Source organism: Idiotropiscis lumnitzeri, chromosome 19, assembly GCF_059441095.1.
Source record: "Idiotropiscis lumnitzeri isolate Australia: NSW breed Sydney's pygmy pipehorse chromosome 19, RoL_Ilum_1.0, whole genome shotgun sequence".
NCBI lineage: Eukaryota > Metazoa > Chordata > Actinopteri > Syngnathiformes > Syngnathidae > Idiotropiscis > Idiotropiscis lumnitzeri.
This window is the reverse complement of record NC_142409.1, coordinates 11,176,023-11,193,951: the sequence shown is the minus strand read 5'-3', so window position 1 is coordinate 11,193,951 and position 17,929 is coordinate 11,176,023. Positions and strand designations below refer to the sequence as shown.

General features: G+C 41.9%; 1 protein-coding gene across 2 annotated transcripts; it reads left to right on the top strand.

Moving 5' to 3' along the window:
• Positions 1–400: 400 nt before the first annotated feature.
• Positions 401–17,788, top strand: nrbp2b (nuclear receptor binding protein 2b). 2 transcript variants are annotated; one of them, XM_088282763.1, is made up of 18 exons: positions 401–948; positions 11,464–11,586; positions 11,764–11,865; positions 11,946–12,035; positions 12,275–12,315; positions 12,419–12,513; positions 12,588–12,611; positions 12,696–12,782; positions 13,252–13,307; positions 13,380–13,475; positions 13,607–13,739; positions 13,995–14,097; positions 14,252–14,302; positions 14,366–14,501; positions 14,831–14,905; positions 15,009–15,072; positions 15,147–15,202; positions 15,802–17,788. In XM_088282763.1, the coding sequence occupies exons 1-18, from the start codon at positions 829–831 to the stop codon at positions 15,886–15,888; spliced, it is 1,539 nt and encodes a 512-aa protein (XP_088138889.1). In that variant the 5' UTR covers positions 401–828; the 3' UTR covers positions 15,889–17,788. The 2 variants fall into 2 exon arrangements, with proteins under 2 accessions (XP_088138889.1, XP_088138890.1); XM_088282764.1 differs by having other exon boundaries at positions 403–948; positions 14,831–14,884.
• The last annotated feature ends 141 nt before the right edge of the window (positions 17,789–17,929 follow it).

The following is a 17,929-nucleotide window of genomic DNA, read 5'->3' as shown; positions in this document are numbered from 1 at the left end:
AATGTGACTCATAACCACCTCCCACACAATGTTTATATTTACCTACATTAATAGTTCAAACCCTAATATATCCCAATCTACCACCCTCTAAAACTTTAATCTTATGTCAAACTCGTCATACTACACTGCACTTAATATAGTTAGAGATTTTTGTCATTTATTTTTTGTGAAAAAATAGTGAATGTCATCACTTTGCAACCCAAATACTAACTACTATTTTCCAATCAAACCTAAAGCCTAAATAAAGCGATATTATATTTGCCCAACAGCAAAATGGTGGCTACTTGTGTCCGCGCATTCAAAGTACCCGGATGTTTCCCTTTTCCCTCCGCTTGAGCTTCTCACATTTTCGCGGCTCTTTGTTCAACACTATTACGGTAAATGTGCTCCACTCAGTGCTTCTTGGTTGGCTTTGGACGCAGACGACTCACACACACACACACGCTCTCTAACACACACACTCCTCCACTCGGAGGATGGCGCGGAACATTAACCTCGTCCATAAAAACCGGCCAACCATGCGACCACCGCCTCCCCGGGAAAGCTCCGCACGTCTCCCCGCCACGCTCGGACCGTCCCCGGGAAGCTAAGAAGCGGCTTTTCTCGATTTATTTCCGAGCTGAGCGATCCTTCCTTCCAGTGTGTCTGCTTTTTTTCTCCCCCTCGCACCCACAAGGGGGTGTGGCGTCTATCCCAACCGGGAAGCTTGTTTTGAGCCTACATCGGAACCGAGTTAAACAGCGAAACGCCGGCCGAGGCGAAGCGTCGTCCCGTGGCCTCCTGCTGGAGCAAAGAGACTGAAATCTGTCAACAGTAGACGGCGTGAAGATGACGATGTCCGTCCCGGAGAGGAAATCGGGATCGGAAGGGAAGGAGGAGGAGAGCGAGGATGAGAGCGAGATCGTGGAAGAAAGTCCTTGTGGACGATGGCAGAAGCGCAAAGAGCAGGTTGGTTGGGGTTGTGTGTGTGTGTGTGTGTGTGTGTGTGTGTGTGTGTGTGTGTGTGTGTGTGTAGGGAGGGGGGGATTAAATGTATGGTTTGTGTGTGTGGCAAACCACTCTCTCCACTAGACACTTCATTAGGTACCCCTGCACTGTCTCAATACAACATTCCAGTCAATAATGTCCACTTTTTCAACGTTTGTAATTGAGTAATATGTTTTTTGTTGTGGTTGGAGTTTGCAGTGATGTGCAATTGCTCACCATCACTCCTAGAGCTGTTTCAAATATTTTGACTCGTGACAGTTTTCACGTACACACATTTGTCAACAGCCTTTTAAAGTCATGCATTCAGATTCATAATGTGAGGATGGCGACCCCTGTTGGACAAAATGACTTGCACTACACATGCATATCGTATTGGTATTATGCATAAAGATTCAAAATATGGACTATATGGCGCTACTTGGCGGAATTTGTCTACGGGTGGTCTGGGTTGTAATTCCCGCGATAAATGAGAGATTGCTGTACCTTACGTTAATGTCTCAAATTTTTTTTGGGGGGGGTTTCCAGGACTGAATATTGTTTTTTATTAAAATGAAAATTGTTCAATGTTTACATAAACGCATAGGTTAAGTTTATTCACGGCTCGCAATTGTCTTTGATATTTACAAGACTTGCATTCTTGACTCCAAATCGCCGTTTTACCAATTCTTGCAGTAGGTTTAGCATTTACTCCAAATCCACTTTGGTGTTTCCGAAAGACTCATGCATGCAAAAATGCTTGTGCCTCAAAAATCCTACCCAGCCACCATGAAGTAGATCCAGCGAACTCTCGCTCTACGTTGCCGCGCTGACTAGCTTGCTAACTGTTTTATTTGTGGTTTTCGAAGCCATGTTCAGAAGAAAAAACAATTTTCCAACAATAAGCGAGAATATGACTTAGCAAAAAAGTCCTTTAAACAACAAGTTTGATTATCAGTCAGCAAGCGCAACGGCCTTGTACGACTCAGCGATTGCCGCAGCCGCTAGCGACTTGTGATAAAGCCAAGACTTTCAATGTGAAGGTTATCTCCGGCTCGCACTCTTCTCAGCTCGCACATCCACGCCAGAAAGGACGCTCGGCCTTTCGCAACCCCACCCGAGCGTTGTTCCACCCATTGATTGCCTAACTTCAGTGCTTCCATTAACCCTCGCCGCTAAGAACACCAGCCAGCTATCGACGAGGTTACTCGTGTCCTGTGAATTCTGCCTAGCAACAAGTGACGAGCAAAGAAAAAAAAAATGCACTTCATCATGTCAAGCAAGCTTTCTTGAGCGTCTCATGCCGCAGGCTCAGCGCATTTCACATGCGGCACAAATAAGTCAGTGTGTCAAAGTTCGCGATACACGGCGCTTGATTTGGTACTGAGCTCGCTCGGGCGTTTAAATAAACACGCGGTCACGTGGTTCGGTTCCCTCTGCAGGCTCCGTCCTTCTTTTGAAGTGAGGTGTCACTTTTAATGCAGCGACGCAGGAAGTCACTCATGGTTGAGTCAATGAAAGCTTCTAGAATGGCGACATTCGTTAAAGTGACTCACAAAATGGGTCAAAATCCGATGCTTTGTCTTGCTAAATGAAGTTGTCCATGGATATACGAGAGTTTTTTTTTTACAGCAGTTGAGTTCAAAGTTTAAAGGTAACTTTACAAGGCAAGCCCAACTCGCAATCATTTTTTTTTTTTTTTACAAAGGTGGTACAGTTGCAACACGTACCAATTAAATTTTCTGTGAAAACATTGATCATTTACTTCACATTTTAAAAATGTGTTATTGTGTAAAATAAAAAAATAAAAAAATAAAAAAATTACAAAAAAAATAAAAATGACACAAACCCTCCCCCTTAGAACTGGGGTGGGCAAACCTTTTGATTGGCTTTCCACAATGGGTTCTAAAATTTGACAATGCGGCCGGACCAGGAGCAGATGGATGGAGTGTTTGCTCATCAGAGAAAAAAAAATAATAATTTGAAATGAAAGTGAACAAAAGCATTACAACAATATATCTGTCTTTGAAAAACCACATATTTAGAAAATAAAACATGAACAAGATTTATTTATTTAATTTTTTTCAAGTTTGGCGGGCCGGATTAAAACATTTTACGGGCCGCATGTGGCCCCCGGGCCGTAGTTTGCTGTTTTAGACCCTGCAAATTCCTCTGTTTTAAAAAAAAAAATATGGATAGCCGTTTGAAAGTGGTGCTGCATTCCTTTGCATTGTGCAGTCTTTATCGTAAACCTTTGCGTAAACACGGTTATCTCGGCAGCCACGTTAAGTTATCACATAAATGTGACACAGTGGCGTTCAGGCTTTTGATATGCTGTCACTGTTTTATCGTGTTTACTGCATATTGGTCAACAATTGCTTAAAAATTCCTAACCTTTGTCGCTAAAATTATATTCAGCTCACGACAAGGGCTTTGCAAAAGCAAGCCAGCCTTGTCATAAGCAGCTTAATTAGCATCCAAATATTAGCATTCATTAGCATCCAAATATTCATTAAAGCAATTTAGTCGTCTGATTAAAAGGTCAATGCTTGTTCAAAACAGCTAAAATACAGGAGAATTTAATATGCACACAAATTACTCGTCTGCTAATGATCCATGCTAGTTACTAGCAGCTCAAGTCGCACATCTGCTAAATAAGGGAGCTAAAGATTATTTATTGTTGGCAGCAGCTAAAGTAGTGTACGTAATTCAAATGTCATTAACATATCAGTTTACTACTATGTATTGGATCGCCATGTTTTAGAAAAGGCTAAATTAGCATTCTCTCAATTTGATTTATGGACCATGGCGGTATGCTAATGAGTTTTTCTTGTCCGAAGCAGCTAAACTAGTAGCAGGCAGCGAAATTTCCATTGCTGCTGGCAACTAGTCTGATTTACAGGCTTTTGTATTTAGAAGGAGCTAGCTTAACTAGCCTGTCAGCTAACAACTAATATGATAATGATCATTTATAGAAGTCGCGCCATTTATAGTGTCTCCATTACCATTCTGGCTGCTAGCTAAACGCACTTTACAGCTAACTACTAATGTCGTGATTAAAAGTGCACCGAGACGGCTAAAGTCAAGGCTAATGACGCAAAAGTTTTCTAGCTACCAGTACCAATCTGCTATGGATAATGCTAGCTTCACATAGCTAAACTATTTGTGTTCTACTAGTGTTTTATTCATTAAAAACAGATAAACGCAGCTAAAATCTATGCTAGTGCCTGGGATGTCAGCTAACTAGGCTATTTGCCTAATAAAGCAAGCAGATAAATTAACGTATCATCAAACTACTAATATTTTATTTAAAAAAAAGATAGAGCCAGCTAAAGTCGAGGCTAACAACGTGCCTTTAGCCTTACTAGTCTGCTATGAATCCATGCTAGGTAAAGTCTAAGCTGATTTGCAAATCAGCTAACTAACGGCGTTCTTAGTGTCTGTAGAAGGACACCTGCAATGAAAAAAAAAAAAGTAATTTTCTCACAGTTCTTAGATGTTCATGGGATAAGAAAACCAATTTCCACAAGAGCAATAATGCCGCATCGTGTAGCTGACGCATAAAATGTTCCGATTAAGCCTTTCCTCTGGGATGAAATCATCAAATTGTACGACGCGAGCGGAAATTGTGGCTTTGCTCGCCATAAATCTGATTTGTATTCAGACTTTGAATGTGATGAAAGCTTCGATCCGGACGATAACGTGCATTACTTACTGTCTTCAGCCTTCCACTTGGTTCAAACAAACGGGCTTTGTTCTCGAAGAACAGCGCTCGCTCTCATGCTGACCATTTGGATTTGTGAAACTGGTCTCCGCACCCACCTACTGCCATTATGTTAGCTTTCAGCTCCACTTAATTTTATTCGCAGACATCAATGATGCAATGAAGACGTTGGAGTGTTGTTGCATTCAGGGAAGTGCTGAAATGTGTCCGGGAAGTCGCCCGTAGTCACTCGGGATTGACTGCGGCTGCTCCGTCTCGTCTCTGGAGAGGATAAGCACTATAAGCCTCTTAGGCGGCACGACGGCTTTAGGAACATCTATGGGAAGAAATGGCACTTCACGGCAAATAATAATATTATATTTGACTTTTTTTTTTTTTATGCAAAAAATGTCACCAAATTTGTAGGTGCTGATTCAATGGTTAATACGTCACAGTATATCCTGTGTCATGAAAAATATTTTAAAATAATTTAAAAAAAGTTTATAAAAAACAAAAATCGTTGTCTTAAATAAAAAGTGATAAGTAATATAAATAATAAAAACTGTGAAATGCACAATTATTAGATTAAAAAAATAGAGTAAATATGGATTTCTACAGAAGTATTACAAAAAATTTTGACTGCTTCTACTAAACTATGGAACAAAAATCGTTAGCTTGATAGTATAAAGGTCTAAGTCATTTTTGTTTTTTGGAAAACAAAACCAAACAAGTTTCATTTCCTTGATTCAACCATTGCAGATTACAAAGACTAAGAATTCCAAAAGACATTTAGAGTTTTATTTTGACATCATCCTAACGCAAAGCAACCAAAGCTAAAAATGCTAAAATATTAGGAAAACATATTGATATAGTTCCAAACACAAAAATATTTCCCCAAATATTTGGCGAAATCTCAATGTAAAAATATCACTGACTTTTTCTTGTTTCCTAAAGTTTCATTTTTTTTTCTTGGTTTGAAACAGCAAAATGACTTCCACTCTCATCTTAATCCTCGAGCAGGATAAATCCGTTCTCTCGACTCACTGTAATCATATCTTCGCCACATGGGGCCGTCTTAACGGTCTCCGCTAATTGACCCGTGTAAACAAAAGTCTGCTTTCTCCTGCTCCTCTGTTTGCGTTTCCACCAACATTACTTCTGAATGTGGCAAGTGTGCTCAGCCAATTGATTCTAAGTCACCCTTTTGTTCCGTTTTTTTTTTTTTTTGCTGGAAAGCTGCACTGCAGTAAGGGAAATACACACTCTTTCTTTTTTTTTTTCTTCCTAAATGCAGCACAGCCTGGCTCCAAGAAACTCCAAGAAAAGTCAATTGCGTAAGTGCGCCAGTTGAGGCAAGAAAAACAAAAACACGGCTGCTTGTTTTCCCAGGAACATGGAAACTGCGGGCTAAAAAAAGGCCAATCAGTAAAGCGGCCGTCCTCTCACCGCATTGTGGGGGAGGCAGTTCATAAACCGCTAACGAAGGGAGGGGGGGGGCGATGCTAATAAAACCAAAAGTACCTTTCACACAGAAAACAGTGGCAGGGCCGCTCACTGTTCTTTGAAGGCTTATTATAATCATTAGCATCTATGCTAAATTCCGTTAGCCACTCAAAAGTGTGTCGCGTTGAGCTATCATACTTTTGATGCAATTATTTTTGGGTTTGGGTGTTGAAATACATGCACTGTGTTTAATGTTCTTTTGGACAATAAATGCACTTTTCCGTCAATGGCAGTGAATGAGTTAATTGGGAACGCTTGATGTTGTTCCCCCGTTCCAAGGCAGCGCCTTTCACGCAGAACAGTGCCTTGGCCTACAATCAAAGGATCTTATCGGTTGGCAAATAAGTAAATAAACACCAGGGCTCGGTCTAATAGTGGAAGTAGAAGGGTGTAACTCGCATATCGCGTTCCATATGAGAGATGAAAGGGTTCGAACGTTTCATATTGTGATTCAAGTCGGAAAAATCATCGCATTTATCATTATCGCGATATCGCTGAAAGAAATGAAGGCAAGGATCTGTTAATGAGGACAGCGGAAGAATAATGCTAAAAGTATTATGAGTGACTGAAACTGAGAATGCAAAAAAATTAATTAATTTAAAAAGAGTCAACATTCATATTTTAGAGCAAGAAAAAAAATGACATTGCCCAAAAATACACAATTATGAAAGGATAGAAAAATTAGACCACAAGTAGAAAATTATAAGATAGAAAAAATGTACAGAAAAAAAAAATAAGAATAAGAACATTTAAAAAAAAAATCAACATTCATTTTAGGCAACAATATTACAGTAAAAAATGGGAAAAAAATATTCCCTTAAAACTAAACAAACTATTACATCAAAGTGCGAAAATTGTTCGAATGCTAAAAAGAAAAAAGAAAGAAAAGAAATTGAGTCAACATTCAGATTGGAGAAAATATTTACATGCAAAAACAAACAAGGTATACACAAATATGATCAAAATATTATATTAAATTAAAGATGATTATAAATTAGAGGGAAAAATGCAAAAATATTGGAGAAATTATTAGAAATATTAGAAAAACACAAAACAAAGTTACACAAAATCACATTCATTTAAAAAACAATTAATAAAAATTAAAAACAATGTTTACTCCACGTGATTTTCACCTTTTCTTCTATAATTTTTTTACTGTCAATCGTCCTCTTGTGTTATATCACGTGTGGTGCTTCAGGTCAGCCGGTGCAAAGGCATTTGAAAGGTTTCACTCGCCGCAAAATGCTGCTGAACCTGCTTTTCCAGACTTGAAAAAAACCCAAAACAAAAAACAAAACGTGTGACTTGCTGTGAAGTTGAAGCATGTCTGCAGGTGCACCTCCGTCCTGCGGGGAGATGGGACATAAAAGCTGCCAAAGGGTGCAATCCCTTACGTAATACTCCACACTCGCCATGCTCGTCACGTCCCGGCCGGCTCGGGCGGCTCTCCTGCACCGGCGGGCCTCGTAAATCTGCAGCTTTGTCACGGCCACAATGCCGCGGCGAGGCGAGGCTAATCGCCACCGCAAACGCCAGCCGACCGAGACCGACGCCACAGCGGCCGTCCGTCTCACTCGGACGCTTTCCCAGCGTCAAGGTCTCTTCCAGGAAAATCAAGACGTGTGATGTGATGTGATGACACGCTCGTGACACCTGCGACCTTGTCCAAAAGTCATTTTAGTTGCTTAACCAACTGGGATGTTGCAATCGCAAATCGAACCATTCAAAGATCCAATATATGTACAAATCAATTTACAAAAAAGACGAATCAAAAATCTTTAGCTTTTTTTTGTGTTTATAAACAATTGACAATATGTAAATGCTTTCCACAGCCGAAGCTATCCTAGTAAATCACGTACCAAGAATTAAAAAAAAAAAAAATCATCAGCACCGATTTATAATTCTTTTTAAGGATTTATTGAGACTGCCTAATTATTTTGTGCACATCCTTTAAAAAAAAAAAAAAGGGGAGCGTTTAATATTTCATGGCCTTTATCTGACCCGTTAAGACCGGCGCCACATCATTATTCATCACGCTCAACGCACACAGTCTCTCGCTCTCTCCGAGATTGGCTGCGAGCTGCCCATGTGACATGTTAGTCCGACAGACTGAGAGCGAGCGAGCAAGCGAGCGAGAGGGCGATGGAGGCGAAGGTCAGCAGACGGTCAGTGGCTCAGGCCGCTGGCGCTGGCGGGACACGAGGAGGAGGTGGGAGGCGGGTGGCGAGCCGTGACAGCGCCGTCCGTCTTCTTCTCCTCGTTATCTCGTCATTACGATGAGCTCACTTGGCTTTTAATAGTCGTTGATTGATTGATAGTCTTCAATGTCCAGATTTGATATTCCAAGCCATAAATTAAATAACGGAATGATAATGTGAGTAAATAAATTCCCATTAAAAAAACGGACCCGGCTAGTTTTTCGACTATGCATTTTCTTTTTTTTTTTCTAGATATGACCCAAAATTCCAGTCACGTATGCCTGGCATAAATCGTGAAATGCAAATCGATACCGTTATAATTGTGGATACATGTCTACTCATTCACTACCAGCAGTGTAAAAAATAAATAAATAAATTAATTAAAAAACGATCTTTGACGTCTTTAGCCGTCAGTGGCAGTAAATGAGTTAATTTTCCGATGTAATTCTCGCAATGTTCCGACTATTTTCGGATAAATTGCGACCTTTTCCTTCACTTATTCATTCTCATAAATTTTCGACTTTATTCTTGTAAATTTACTCATAAATGTAACGCTGTTTTCTTTGTTCCTTGCCACGCCCCTTTTTCGTGGTTTGTGCTTTTTGAAACATATTGCATCTAGAGCAACACGAAGTAACTTTTCTCAACATCTCGACATGCTCTTCCTTTTTGCACTTTTTCTTTTCCTTATCTTTAAGGCTCTCACGGGGAACGAAATGGCAACAAAGCCTCATTTGCATACAGCGCACCACCCCGGGCGGCGCTCTCGCGGGGGGGGGGTCTGTTTGACGACGCTGAAATATTGATGCGGTGCGGCCTGCGGTGATGCAAACGAGCGGCCGCCGAAGCTGTCGGTCACCGTGACAAAGAGCTGCTTTCATCCATCCCCGTGGCAACCGTGTTTGCCTCCGCGCACTTCACCTGTCTGCTCGTGCGAGCGCCTTTGGTGTGTGACAAAGCCTGCATGGCCGTTGAACAGCCCGTTTGGTTTTTGCGCTCACTTCTGCTTGCACGGAATCTTTTTTGAAGTCCAAATCCAAGTTCGATTGGTCGACTTTTTCCTCGGTCAGATTGTGCAATAACCACCGCGTTGGTATTTAATCAACACCTAAGCCGCCGCCTCAGGATACTTTGGTTCTTTTCGCTGGAATTCACAGCCCCCACCCTAAAAAAAATGACTTAGGGAAAAAAAAGAGGGAAAAATACAAAACAAACAAATAGGTGAATATTTTTACAAAATATAAGATTAAAAAAATAAAATTTGGAAAAAAATGCCACTGTCTGGAATGTTCTGTCAGCGCGCTTGCTTGGAATCCTCGCAGTCATTTTACTTCTCGTCAGCATTTTCTAACCGCTGCCAAACGGAGGAAATAAATAAACAGACACTTCAAGAACACGCTGACATTCCAGGTCGTGCAAACTCAAGCTGCATTTCCGAGTCGTTTCAAGCTCCGCAGCTCTCGTTTTTTTGGGCCCCGAGTGCCGCACCTAATTTGCATGAAAAGATTTGGGATTTAGTCAGCGAAAACTATGAAAAGAGGCCCGCGGCTAAAAAAAAACAAAAAAAAAAAACAACAGAGCTGTGACAAGTGATCATTTCTCCTCCTTTTGGAGCAGCGTGTGGGAAGCGTACATGGGATTTGACACGTTTGCGTGTGTCGACATCCTTCCGGATCCAGTTTCGATCAGGCGGTGTGATGTCGCAAACATCGGAACACAAGTCGGTTTTCTAACATGAATAGAGTGCCTCGAAAGCCTTCCACCGCCTCCCTTACGCCAGCCAATCAGAGCGCAGCACCCCAGGTGCTTGTTTACCAGTCTTATTCTAGCGTGACCGTGCAACCGAATCCCTCGGCCGCAGCTCTGCAAACGAGTGTTTCTCAACCCGATTCGGCCCTGGCAGCCCGTCAGGGGAAGGAATTCCCGCCGTGGCTTGAAATCCACGTATCGCTCCGTAACCAAGCGTCCGTGTGGCCCAAAAAGCATTTAGATGAAGCATTTTGGAGCTCTTATTGAGGTGCTGCCGGACAGTACTTGATTTAAGAGCGGACAGGAAGGACAACAGCTGCCGAGACCTTTAACTGACACAATCCTGGAACTTTCCTGACACACTTTAGTTGGCATGGATGTAAACTATTGTAAGGTTCAAATAGAATCCTGATCCTGAATTGAACGTGTCTCCCCAACATTCCTACAATTCGTCGCTTTTGTAACCTTTCCATAACCCTGCTCGGAAACTTCACCTCCTTCGTGGAACGAAGGAGGAACTTAAAAGCAGATTTTAGCCGTGGCCGTGGTGTGCCGCTTGGGCCCCGGGGCCGAACAATGGCGCGCCTGTGGAGCTGCAAACTGAAAGCTGTTTCATGTCCACGCGTGTGCGCTGACGTCGTGAAGGGCGAGCTCGTCACCGTCTATTAATGGCTAGCATTTAACGCTATCGGCGAGCGTCGGGGAGGGAGACGGCGGATTAATTTATCGCCACGCGGGCTGGGAGCACGGCGGGCACTCAATTTGTTCCAGATGATGATTGAGGAGCATCGGGTTGTTGGAGTTATGCACGTGACGGGTTTCCGTGGGGTTCTGCGGCTAAAAAGGCAACATTGTTGACTTTTTGGCATTTGGCGGTCTCTGATTGGTTGATTGATCTGCCTTCTTCTGTGTGTGTGTGTCTGAAAAATTCTCGTTCCACTGGAGGCGAAGTTTGTGCGTATGTTTGTGTGTGAGTGCACGTTTGTCTAATCTTTCCAGCTCTGCTTTTGTTGTTGTTGAGTACGTAAGAGGTAAAATGCGTTGCTACGTTGCACTTTCAAAGTTCAGCTGAAAGACACACTCTGTTGTTTGCAGACTGCGGATATATTTTAATGTCAGCTAAGAGAGTTATAGTGCATGAAATGGGTTGGTTTTAATGATGGGCTTGTGGGTTATTATCGCCCTGTCCGCAACTCATCATTTTTATGGCCTGCAGCTTCACAATTTTGTCAGCAATAAGCTTTAATGCTCCACACCACTAGGGGGCAGTCTAATTGCTCAGATGAGAATCTGTGCTTTAAACAATTGTTAACAAATGTATTTTTTTTTTCCTCTCCCTGTTTGCAGGTGAGTCAAGGAAATGTCCCGGGTGTCGAAAGCGCCTCCCTGGCCATGGACACGGAGGAAGGGGTGGAGGTGGTGTGGAACGAGGTGCTTTTCTCCGACAAGAAGGTCTTCAAAGCTCAGGAGGTACGCAGACTTTGATAGTTGAAATTGCGACCTAGTTTTTGTACGCAACTTTTTTCCGCTTGTATTACAAAAATTACACGCAGTTTTGTGATCATTCTGTGGCTTTTGTCACAACGTCACATCTTTTCTCAGAACGGGATTAATTTTTTTCCGTTATTTTCCGTTGATGTGGTATAGGAGAAGATCAAGGAGATGTTTGAGAACCTGATGCAAGTCGAGCACCCCAACATCGTCAAGTTCCACAAGTACTGGCTTGACATGAAGGAAAGTCAGGCTCGGGTATGTTTCAACTTTTTCTCTGTCCATTTATGGATTTTGATTTATTGCGCCTCATGTGCGTACGTCACCGCCATCCGCAGGTCATCTTCATCACGGAATACATGTCGTCAGGCAGCCTCAAGCAGTTTCTCAAGAAAACCAAGAAGAACCACAAGACCATGAATGTGAAGGTTGGCGTTTCTTTTATGGTTTTTAATCTGTGTGTGTGTGTTCTGCTGCCCAGTCATAACTTAAATCCACATTTTCAAACGGGATTGGCTGTTATGTAACGCGGCGGCCAAATGCTTCAACTTGCTTTAGTTCCCCACCCTCCTCACCCCCGTGGTGGAATTTCCATCAGAATAAACCAGACTTTTCAATATTGCGTATGTTAAAAAAAAATCCAATGTTTTTGTCTTGTGTATTTCAGGCTTGGAAACGGTGGTGCACTCAGATCCTCTCCGCCCTCAGGTGCTGGCTGATTACGTTTCTTCGTTTTCATGGCCGTACTGCAGCACAAGCTCTTTGATTTAAATGTGTTGCTGTATTTTTTTTTCTTTTCCATCCCCCGCAGTTATCTGCACTCGTGCGATCCGCCAATCATCCACGGCAACCTGACGTGTGACACCATCTTCATCCAGCACAACGGGCTCATCAAGATCGGCTCAGGTCTGACCCCTGCAGGGATTTCCGTGCTACTGCAGAAAGATAATTGATGCTCTTTTGTGATCTTTTCTCCGCAGTGTGGCATCGGCTTTTTGTTAATGGTAAGAAACAGATTCCATTTTAGTTTCTTTGTATTCCCCTCGAAGCTGATTTTCTACACAATCCCATTTATCTCTTCTTGCCAGTATTTCCGGATGCCAACGTCCAGGGCAAAGGGAGGCAACATCGCGACGAGCAGCGGAATCTTCATTTTTTCGCACCCGAATATGGAAGTAAGTTTAATGCCGCAGGCGAGTTTTGTCTTTCCAAGTTTTGAGGTCGTTATTTATTATTGATTTAAATGTGAATTTCAAATGTGTTGGTACAATATAAATATATATTAAATAACATTTAAATAACATCTAAATATTAGTTACATTATGTGTTTATAAATTTATAAAAAAAATTATTTATTTAAAAAATATTTGGTATAAAAAATAAATTATATAAAAATATTTTTAGGTCAAATCTGTATTAAATAAATACATTAAACAAATACAAGAATAAAATTGTACTTGTATGATGAATGTACGTCAGTGATATGGCTTCGATTCTATGATTGTAGCCAAACTCAAAAGACCTGGAGTGCACCGACTTGGGCCGCTTAAACATTAACTACATCTGCTTGTCCTTCACGTTTCCTGCACGTCTCGCCCACACCCACTCCCCTCACTCCTTCTTTACCTCATATTTTCTTTCCAGCCGGCGAAGATGACTACGCCATAGACATTTTCTCCTTTGGCATCTGCGCTCTGGAGGTGAGACGCCACTGACTGTGTGTGCGTGCCGGTTGTGTAGGTGCATGACGACTGTTGATTTGTCACCCCTAGATGGCGGTGTTGGAGATCCAGGCCAACGGAGATGCCGCCGTCTCCAAGGAGGCCATCGTCAACGCGGGCCAATCCCTGGAAGACCCTCTCATGAGGGTATGAGCGACGTTGTTTACGCTCGCCTGCTCGGCTTATGTTTCCACAACAAAACCAAAAAAATGTTGCTTTAACGTATAGATGGGAATTGTCCCGTCAGCAATCAAAGTGGGTGTTGTCGCTCCCTGCAGGAGTTCACGCAGTCGTGTTTGCGTCCCGACGCCAAGCTCCGTCCGACCGCCCACGACCTCCTCTTCCATCGCGTCCTGTTCGAGGTGCACTCGCTCAAACTGTTGGCCGCCCACTGCCTCATCAACAACCAGTGTGAGTCTCATGAACATACGGCTCATTGGGGTGTTTGCGTTTGGCGACGTGTCTGCTGCATGTGCCACACGGATGGATCGGTACACAAGTGGTTTCCGAACACTTGAGAGTGCCACCTAAAAAAAAAAACATTTGACTAACATTAAAAATGCGTTGTTATTCTTGTGCTTTGGTCGCTTGAAGAAAGCAAATATATATTTTTTTAAATCCACATCACAATGTGTTATTATTATTTTTTAATATTTGTTATTGTAGACTTACTTCCTGAGAACTGCGTGGAAGAGAGGACCAAGTCCTTTGACCCTAACGCCGTCATGGCAGAGATCAAGCATGAAGACAGGCTGGGAGTTCAGCTGAAGTAAAAAAAAAATAAAAATATATATAAATATATATCTATATAAATATGCTTTTTTATTTTTATTTTTTGGGTAATTCATAAATATCACATCCTTAACCACGCTGTATTTTTTTAATTTTATTTATTTATTTTTATTTTTTTTTACACCCGACAGGTACTCGCATGTATCCCCGTTGGAGCTGGACAAGTTTCTGGAGGACGTCAAGTAAGTGCAAGTAGAAAACGGTTAACGTTAATTAGCTGAGTTGCTAAACGTGTTGTCCATCAGAAACGGGATTTACCCCTTGATGAACTTCGCCTCGTCCCGGCCACATCCCGTCCCTCGCGCCCTCTCCTTGTCTCAGGAGCAGGTGGAGACAGTCAAGACGCCCACGCCGGAACCCCAAGAGACGGAGACCAGGAAGGTTAGCCCTCCACATATCACCATGGCTTGAAAAATCGGGTTTACACACTCTAGGGTTACATTTAGGAAAGGTTGATGAAATAGATTTATGGTTGAAATAAAACCAGATTCAAAAAAATGCTTTTATTTTTAATGTTATTCATTTTAAATTCAAACTACCAAAAAACACAAAAGTTGTGCAGGTAAGTCAAAAATATGATTTTACAAATCTTAAAGGTTATGCAGGTTGAAATAAAATGACCGTAAAACGCCCAGCGTGTTTTGTCCCTCCCTGCTCTGTAAATTGAATTGCCTTGTATGTCGCATGTAACGCGTCACGTGCGCTTTTAGGTCATTCAGATGCACTGCAACTTGGAGTCCAATGACGAAGGGACCAAAACTCATGTGAGTCACGTAGTACATCAGGTACATTCCCGAAAGGCTTTTCTTATCGGGCGTCCATCTTACAATCCATCGTGTCTTATATTCATCGTTTTAATGTGGGATCTTTCTTTTATTTCCACTCCAGCTTTCTTTATTTCTCAAGATGGACGACAAGCTTCACCGGCAGCTGAGCTGTGACATCCTTCCGAGTAGGTTTACCACTTGGCGGGTGTTTCAGGAGAATGCCTCGCAATGTTTTAATGATGTCATGTGCGCCTTTCAGCTGACACATCCAAAGACCTTGCCAGCGAACTAGTTCACTACGCCTTCATTAATGAGGTACAGTATGTTTATTTTCAGCGCCTATAAAATGGAAATTTATCAGTGCAGACTGCTTTTTTTTTTTTTTACTGAGATCATGTCGTTGCACAATTGTGCACACCCCCTCCAGAATTAAGCAATCGCATTCAAACTCATGTTCATTGTGAGTCGTCATACGTCTGCCACAATCAAATAAAGTTCAGCTGTTCTCATAAGGTCCGCCAAAACTTCACATTTGTAAAAAAAAAATTCTATTCACTGTGTGTAGAAAGAATGTAAAGAATTAAACCTTTTTGTGACATTTTTTGCTTCACTTCAACGGTCATTGCGCTGCTCCTTATGTTGTGTGCGCCTTGTCCACATGGGGGCACTATACTACAGACGTACGGTTACACTACATCGAGACGGTCAAATGTCAATAATCCGCAGGAATGGTCGTCATTCTTCGCAGAGGATAAAGAATACATGCCAGCGAGTATTCTTTTGTGTTATCAGATAATTCTTTAAACTTCTTTATTCTTGCAAGAATACAACAATGTTTTGCGCAACAAACAATAAAAAAAATGCCACCAAACGAATGATGATCAAAGTATGATCTCATTTCTTTTGTCACTAAGGAGGACATCGAGAAGGTGGCCGGATTCCTGGAGGATGCCATCAAGCGACACCGGGTACGAGCTCTGCCGTCCGGGAGCACGCAGTGAGGGGAAGGGGCGAGTCACGGCAACCCCGGGACAGATGGCGGTCGGGGCCCAGGAGCCTTTGAGGGACCTTTTATGGCATCCTACTGCAGGAAATAGAGGGAGCAGGAGGCCGTAGGGAGTAAAAGCAACACTGAGGGGTGTTAAGTAAACCACAGAAGGCTCAAGGAAGAAGTCACGGCGGTCTGAAAAAAAGGGAACTGGAGGACCAGGCGTCGTGGTTGTGTTGGGATGGAGTCCCTCCAAAGGGCACGTTTGCCTTAACGCGTGTTGCTTCCGTACCGGATGCCGCTATCCCCCACATCTTGTCAAACGAATGTTTTACGACGCGCCATTTTTGCACTCCAGCGTCAACCATGACGAGCCAATATTTTTTTGAACTACTCCATCCATCATGTGCTGTTAACATTCATTCATTGAGGACTTATTTATTCTTGAGAAGCAACGCATGAAGTTGTCCCGCTTATTCGCGTTCTCTAATATTTCTCAAACTGCATTTCCTTCTATTCGTCCCCTAAGCCTCTTTTTTTTTTTTTAGCCTGCAGTGCTCTTAAGGGCTTTTTCCGTTCTCAAAGTGCTCTGCGTGCCAAAGACCTGTTGCAAAGTGCCTGATACGGCAACAAAACACTAAGAAAATGCAGTTAAGGCGAATTAGGAATGGATGCTATTGAAGTGCATCTCAATAAATGGTAGGAAAAGTCATTTCATCACTCCCGTCCTCATCTAGGAATAATTGAAATAAAAGCTGGAAAGTGCTACTTTCTTATTAGACGTGGCGACGAGCTCCTCCCCTGATACGAATGTGCAAAACAACTTCCACTTGACTCTTGCTTCTTGTGCGTTGGATGTAAATATAATTTTGAGCCACTGACTTAAAATCATGCAGTCCACTTAATCGTAAGAATTCAGATTTTGCCTTTTGTTTTATTTTCTGTTGCCCCATTTATTTTGTCCTAACTTCGTTGAGGAGAACTAATAATCGGTCCAAATTTTGATTTTTAATAGTTATAGAATTAGTACTGCTCTTACATGCAGAATGTTAATAATTATTATTAGGACCCTCTTTGAATCATTGTTTTTTCTTTATAAGGGGCTTAGAAGGCCCAAACTTTTTTTGGGGGTGTCCTGGTGTATATGTAAGAATTTTTGGCATCCCCAAAATATCCCCTCAAAGCCAGGGCCAAAATTGAACAGTAGGTCAGCCATTTGGGACAAATTTGGGGCTCGTACGAGAAAATCCATACAAACAAACCCCTGATCTGAATCAAATGAATGAAAGTGGAGGGAAAAAAAGGGTTTCGGGGACCCATTCCGTTTAAATTTCCATAAAGATCGCTGTAGGGTGTCGATACGAAAACGTAATATGCGATAGACGTGTCAAGTTTTGTAAATTAAATCATTTGTTTCCAGCAAAACCATATGGGGTGGACTACAATTTGACATCAATGTTTGTAAATTGTCTGCATTTGTTTTGTCTTTGTTTGTTCTGTAAATTCCCATTTTAATGACAGACTGCTGTACAGTTCTGCTTTGAGTTTTACTTTTGCCTATCTGCAGACAGGAGCACGGAATCTACCCGGCTCTTTACCTTCCATACAAGCTGGGCAGTATATTTCTGTGGCTTTTAGGCGAGAATTCGTGTAAGCAGCATGTCTTAAAAAACCTGCAAGCATTCAAAACTTTGCATTTTGCCTTTGACAGTAACAGTTCTGCTCGAAGGGGGGCACGGACTGATCGTGAATGTTTGCATACATGGTACAATAATAATTTAACAAAGAAACATTCATATTGGTCTTATCAGTCAAGGCTGTTGAATGAAAGTTGCCTTTGGATGTGCTCTACTTAAGCATTTGTAATATATTGTAGCATTGGCAATTCAATAAATAAACTTGTGACATGCTGATTAAGTCTGGGTTTATTTATATATGAAGGTTGCAAGGATACAAGAGTTAAGGAAGGCCAAAAAGTAGATTAGAGAAGAAAGAAAGAGTTCATCAAGGTTAAAAAAAACTCTTAGGGAGAAAGAGTTAACGAAGGTGGGCAG